A 7,500-nucleotide genomic window follows, 5' to 3' on the forward strand; every position below is an offset into this window, starting at 1 on the left:
AAAATAATAACAAGCGAAAACAATAGAGCAGAGAATTAAACGATCCGATCTCCCCAGACCTTCAACCGCACAATCGCACGCTTCAGATGGGAGATGATCCTGCAAGAGCACGATCCGCGATGCCATTCGCCCCACGACCGCTGTGCCTCGGCGCTCACGGTCGACAGAGACCAATTTTGTGGCATTGACAAAGGTGACAACAGAGAGGTTATGTGTACTGTGTGTGTGTGTGTGTGTGTGTGTGTGTGTGTGTGTGTGTGTGTGTGTGTGTGTGTGTGTGTGTGTGTGTGTGTGTGTGTGTGTGTGTTTGTATGTGTGTGTGTGGATGTGTGTAGAAATATAGACATACATATTTCTACATACAACATATGAATGTCTGCATGTATGGACAGAAAGCGATAACTGAGAAATAAAGAAATGTAACAGAAACACTTTTCTTTCCCAGAATACCAGAGGTACCTTCCCGAGGGTTCCTCCGGCGGCCCGTACCTCGTGAACCTGGGCACCGACGCAGACGAGAAGTGGACGGTGGCCGGCGTCGTGTCCTCTTCCTACGGCGAAGCCTCCTGCAGCCGTCCGTACACCATCTTCACGGCCGTAGGGAATTACTGGCCATGGATCGAGCGATGTGTCTATCTTGGAAATTGTTCTCAGCCTTTGGAGGACGATGGGGAATGAAAGATAATTATTCTCATCCCCCGATAAGTTCTAAGAATGTAAGGGGGTAATATTGTTCGTTGCTCTTTTTAGGACTGATGGACATGATATGCAAACGTGTTATTTAACATTTCGGAACATTGCTATGACATCCGTGCAGACGTGTTCGGAGATTCGTTTGGACGGTAGCACCCGGAAGCATGTTCGAGATACGTGTGGACGATGCCCGGGCGGCAACGAGTGCGGGGAGAAGCACTTCTTACCGTATGGCTTATTTAGAAGAATGTGTGTATCATGTTTCAGACATGTTAACAGCAGTGTTTTACGCTGTATGTACAAGGCCCACGGTTCCGTTCACACGATCGAGTAGTTGGCGCACCTTTGGCTTGTGTCAGCGGGCAAATCAAGACAGTGCCGGAGTGAAGTCATTGCAACAGACAGTGGCAAATTGTGTAACAAAGTTCATATGGACCCTAAGAAGCTTTTATGTCTACTACTTGATTTATGCAATTGCCAAATGCCAAGTCTGTTCCGCCACCAACTGAAGTTCACTTGTCTAGCCCGAGATCCTCACTGTTGTGCAGATTAGAACTCATACTGGTTACACCCTCGCCTGGCCTCTCTTCACGCCCCTTTCAGCACTGTACAATCATGTGGGCGAAAAGTAAGAGAGACTAAGCGATGTTACTAAAAGGATAGAACAAAATAGTAGTTTTCCCGTACTATCCCTTGCTTCTAACTTCCGAATATATCCTATGCACATCACAGCAGCCATATATATATATATATATATATATATATATATATATATATATATATATATATATATACGTACATAAGTGTCTATTTACATATATATGGGTGCGTGTGTGTGTGTGTGTGTGTGTGTGTGTGTGTGTGTGTGTGTGTGTGTGTGTGTGTGTGTGTGTGTGTGTGTGTGTGTGTGTGTGTGTGTGTGTGTGTGTGTGTGTTGTATATATGTATATATGCATATATGCATTTATGTACGTATATATATATATATATATATATATAGATAGACAGATAGATACATAGATAGATACATAGATAGATATATAGATATAGATATAGATACAGATTATATATAATATACATATATACATATATATAAGATATATATATGTGTATGCATGTATGTACGTATGTACGTATGTATGTGTATGTGTGTATGTGTGTATGTGTGTATGTGTGTATGTGTGTATGTGTGTATGTGTGTATGTGTGTGTGTGTGTGTGTGTGTGTGTGTGTGTGTGTGTGTGTGTGTGTGTGTGTGTGTGTGTGTGTGTGTGTGTGTGTGTGTGTGTGTGTCAATCTCTAGTCGTTTTGCAGCACTCAGAATCCTGTTGCTCTGTGGGATACCTTCAAATGCAAAACTTTTAACGCAGCTTAGGGGTCAATTGGTGACCGCACAAGAGCAAGACCGAATTTCGTCTCGCAGGGGACACTGGAAGGCACAGAGGCTTACCGCGCGGCTCACCTGAACAACTTATCAGGAATTCCTTAGTAAATGACCTTCGTCCTGGTTACCAAGTCCTCCTCACAGACGACTGCAATCCGCTCAGTAAACAGTCAAATCATCTCGGATTGTGTTGAGGTTGGGCCGAGTAATTTGAACAGTTATACCAGGTTCATCCACCAATCCCTGTGCCAGACCCACCCATCAGCAAAGAACCGCCTTCCCTAACTGAAGTAGGGAGACGATTTGAACAGTTATACCAGGTTCATCCACCAATCCCTGTGCCAGACCCACCCATCAGCAAAGAACCGCCTTCCCTAACTGAAGTAGGGAGACGATCTCCAAGCTGAGGGGTGGTAAAGCAGCGGGTGTTTGCGGCATCCTTTCTGAACTGCTAAAGGCTGAGCTGGTGGTACACCTATAGTGCGGGGTTTGTATGATGTCCTGGCTGCCATCTGGCAGTCTGGTCTCTTTCCCATTGACTTGTTAAGGAGTGTAGTCAAAGGGGATCAATGGGACTATTCAGTATACCAGGCAAGGGTCTCACTCACATCCTTCTGAGATGCATCAGAGATCACCTATTGAGGCAACAGTGACTAGAGCAGTCTGGATTTACTCCTGATAAGTCCACAATAGACCGTATCTGGTACTTCAAGTCACTGCAACCTACATCGAGTTCAAGAAGGGTGTACGACACGGTGCATTGTGAATAGATCCTGTGACTGAGGGGAATTCCAACAAAGATTATAAAATTAAGAGCAAGCCTGTATACTGGTACTGAAAGTGCTGTAAAGTATGATTTGGCTCTGTCGAGCTTCTTCCCTGTTAACTTTGGAGTGAGGCAAGGGTGTGTTTTTACACTAACACTTTTCAACATTTGTATGGAGTGGATACTGGGCAGAACTACTATCTAAAGTCATTGTGGAGCAACACTGGGCAGTATCAAGGTTATTGACCTTGATTTTGCTGATGATGTTACTATTCTATCCGAGTCTCTAGTAGTGGCAGTTCTAGATACATTCAACAATGAAGAAAAGCCCCTGGGTCTAGAGGTCTCCTGGACCAAGACCAAGATCCAGGGCTTTTTGGGCCTGCTAGGAGAACCTGTACAGTCGGCGCATGCTTGCAGCAAGGATATTAAAGTCACAGAGAGCTTTACATAACTTGGTAGTGTAGTTCATGACTCTAGGCTGTCAGACCAGTAAGTCTGTAGACAGATTGCCCTAGAAGCAGTATACACAAAAGGTCATACACTCATAAGTTCGTCTTTGATAGATTCTGTCAATGACTACTCGCAAAAATGCCTTTGACACCTGATTTTTATTTATGAATTGGCTGAAGGTCTGGTCTTGATGCCCTTTGTAACAGGTCTTAGTGCTGGATCATGGGGTACAATGGAAGGTTCATGTGTCCAACCAATGGTTACACCTTATCATATGATTCTATATATACAGGAGTATATGAGACATAATTATGAAATATATCAACATGTTCTTAAAATATTCTTTCATGTAAATAGGTTTGTAAAAGTTTCATGTTCGCCATAATTAGCATGTATAATGAGAAAACCAAAAAGAAAAATAATATTGTTTTTCTTTTACTTTTGTAAAGTTTTCAAATATCAAGCATTTTCATATTGGGTATCTTGCCTTTGATATTTGTTTGTGGATGGTTAATGTTTAACAATAAAAAGAAGGCTGCTTCAAACTTATTGTCCAGTGAACTTTACTAAAAGATAGAGGAAATAACAAATTTCAGTCAGTGCTGTCTGTACATGGTTCTGTGAGTTTGTTGTTGACTGATTAACTGACTGTCTGACAGACTCTCTCACTGTGTTATCTCTGGCACAGGTAACCTAAAACTGGTTACCTGAATTATCAACAATAAAAACTCACAGAACAAAGGATGCAGTGAAGGGCTGTTATCACTAGAGGGATGTTTAATTACAATGATGAATAGTATATACAAAAATGACCCTTTTACCATATGATGCATACAAAAGCTTTGGGTAGTCAGAGCTTTTGAGAGCAGACATAGGTTCACGCAAATTTGTAAATGGAAGAGTTAAATACCATTTGAAATAAATGGACAAGGTTTACCATTCTGCTATACTTCAAATAGCAAAATGAGAATGATAAAAGAATGACAAAAGTCACTTTACGAGAGTATTTATTTAAGTAAGAATGCCAAATGTCATATAGCAGGACCTTTCAACCATTACACCATCTTTGACAGGGAGTTTGGTCATTGATGCTTGATCTTCTCCCAAATTTTTAATGTTTACATAATAAATATATTTTGATGTCCTACTTGTCCCTGAAACTATGCATTAGAGCAAATACAACAAGTTCATGCTCTGATATACAACACTATGTTCTTACAGAGTTTTGTCATACTATAAATTATAAAAATAATACAAAATATAAATATAAATATAAATATAAATATAAATATAAATATATATATACACACACACACATATATATATATATATATATATATATATATATATATATATATATATATATATATACACGCATATACATATATAATTAATATATATATACACATACATATATATATATATATATATATATATATATATATATATATATATATATATATATATATACACATACATGTGTACATATACGTATATGCATATATGTGTGTATATATATGTATATATATGTATATATATATTTTTACATGTGTGTATAGGGATGCATATATATGTATATATGTATGCATATAAGTATGTATACATATATATATAATATATTTTATATATATATATATGTATGTGTATATATATATATATATATATATATATATATATATATGTATGTATATATATAAATACATATATATATATTTATTTATATATGTATGTATATATATAAATACATATATATATATTTATTTATATATTTACATACATATATATATATATATATATATATATATATATATTAATTTATATATACACATACATATATATATATATATATATATATATATATATATATATATATATATATATATTCATTTATATATACACATATATATATATATATATATATATTTATATATATACATACATACATACACATATATATATGTATATATATATATATATATATATATATATATATATATATATTTATATATATACATACATACATACACATATATATATGTATATATATATATATATATATATATATATATATATATATATATATATATATATATATATATATATATATATATGTATGTATATATATATAAATATATATATATATATATATATATATATATATATATGTATGTATATATAAATAAATATATATATATATATATATATATATATATATATGTATATATATAAATAAATAAATAAATATATATATATATATATATATATATATATGTATATATATGTATGTGTGCACATATATATATATATATATATATATATATATATATATATATATAATATACACACACATCAACATGAAATACTTTAAGATTATTTTGTTTGTGGTACTCTCATTGTTGCTGCAATTGAAAAAGTTTTCACGACCATCAAATAATATCTTTTACAAAATACAACCTTAAAACTTAGTAAATCATTTTCACAATAACTGTCCATATACTGTAATTCCACATTTTGTTTTTAATTAATAATATAAATGCATTGGATAATTTCAAATGTTCACATTTTCAAACTATATTTTTTAGTGTGAAAAAAATAAATAGATAAACACAACACAGAAATAATGAAGCACATCCATTCAAAAATCTGTAACATAACATTCATAAATGCAAAAGAGTTAAAAACCCAACAACTTACAGCCCACTGCTTTCTATTGTGAAAATCTAATCTCTAAAAGATGTTTGCATGTCCACAAAAACCCGCACACAACTGCACACACATGCAAACACTTCCACGCTTCCCAAGACTGACTTTCTGTACAGTTAAACAAGAGAAGATTTTGAGTTGCCTCTTTATATTTAGAGGGTCAATTCTTTTTAAATTACTTTTTTTTTAAATTCAAGGACCCATTTTTTTTTTGCATCTGAACTCGTAAAATGGTAAATGAGGGTCATTTTCTCTTTTAATTCATACTCATTCTTCAGGATTAACTTACTAGTGATATGGTAGAGAACGGTTTTTGGCATAACATATCCAGCTATATGAAGAGAGGGAAGGTGGGAGACAGCAAGTAAGAGGTAGAAAGGCAGACAATAGTTAGATATAATAATAAAGGATATGAGGTATGGAGGAAGGGTTGAATTGAAGAATGGGACGACAGCAAGAAAGCAAGAAACAAACATTACCAGTAAGTATACAATCCAGAGAGCAAGAAAGCCAGTCTGGTATGTGTCACTACCAGAAAAGAAATTTAACATAGTACTTTCTCTAAGTTGAAGTGCTATGACATCATGAGTAAACATTTACTTTCCCAACATACAAATGGCTTTCATAAAAAATTCTTTGGTTATACAAAATCTTATATCTACATGCTAAATCCACACACACATGCATATATACATGAAGAGCTAAATGCATTCACACAAGTGCTCGAATTTGAGTAAGTTCTCACTGTTCATACTCATAGTGATCTAAAGAGGCAAAGTAGTGTAGCAATAACTGCATCTGAACAATAAAAATAGTCAAAATGACCTATTCCAATCACTCATCGAACTAATGAGATCAACTAGTGCATTAGCACTACTATTACTACTCAGTATTTTGAACCAAACTAGTATTAACTGCTTCCCCTAATTCTAACATGACCTCAAAAACATTTAATGTTTTCAAATCACTGCAAACTGAGAAACATTTTCCTCTAGCCCGCAGGTGTTCTGCTATAAGAAAATACCTTGCTACATTCCAATCCTAGTGCAGTCATGCTAAGGTAAATCTTTGAAGATTGTAACATCAGTCTATCAACAAGTTCTATTTAAAACAAATTTTATTCACCTAAACTTTGAACTACAAACTAATCACACAAGGGTACTGCCAAATTCAATGTCATTTTAACACAACTGACAAACTCTTACTTCACCTAGAGCAAACTGCCCCCAACACAAATTACCACATGGATGAAGGACACGGGCTTATATCAAGCAAAGCGAGGCATGGACTTCCTACATAATGGTAAAAATTATCCAAGAACCTTTATTTAACAAGACTGGTGAGGGTAATGGACTACTAACTAGAGTATCAGTTATGTTCCTGTCTTCACTTGCTGGTTGATGCCATGCAGTCATCAATGAGAAAAAATAAAAAGTATTAAAAGTCTCATATTATTTTTAAAAATGGCCAAACAACTGCCATGTTTCTAGATTTTACTTCT

General features: G+C 34.6%; 2 protein-coding genes and 1 long non-coding RNA gene across 3 annotated transcripts in view; 2 read left to right on the top strand and 1 right to left on the bottom strand.

Moving 5' to 3' along the window:
• LOC125028194 (transmembrane protease serine 13-like) overlaps positions 1–1,423 on the top strand; it is an 11,178-nt gene extending 9,755 nt beyond the window's left edge. The window contains exons 13-14 of the mRNA XM_047617579.1: positions 58–193; positions 446–1,423. Of these exons, the coding sequence (XP_047473535.1) occupies positions 58–193; positions 446–678 (369 nt within the window). The 3' untranslated portion in view covers positions 679–1,423. The remainder of the gene's footprint in view (positions 1–57; positions 194–445) is intronic.
• A 498-nt stretch (positions 1,424–1,921) lies between these two features.
• On the top strand, positions 1,922–4,438 carry LOC125028107. The gene is made up of 2 exons (XR_007115086.1): positions 1,922–2,304; positions 2,398–4,438. It is a non-coding gene; the product is annotated as an uncharacterized LOC125028107 (long non-coding RNA).
• A 1,205-nt stretch (positions 4,439–5,643) lies between these two features.
• The window catches only part of LOC125028017 (membrane-bound transcription factor site-1 protease-like), a 32,198-nt gene continuing 30,341 nt past the window's right edge, over positions 5,644–7,500 (bottom strand). Inside the window, exon 16 of the mRNA XM_047617275.1 lies at positions 5,644–7,500. This exon is cut by the window's right edge and continues 1,528 nt beyond it. The gene's annotated coding sequence lies outside the window, so the exon portion shown is untranslated.

Source organism: Penaeus chinensis, chromosome 8, assembly GCF_019202785.1.
Source record: "Penaeus chinensis breed Huanghai No. 1 chromosome 8, ASM1920278v2, whole genome shotgun sequence".
Lineage (NCBI taxonomy): Eukaryota > Metazoa > Arthropoda > Malacostraca > Decapoda > Penaeidae > Penaeus > Penaeus chinensis.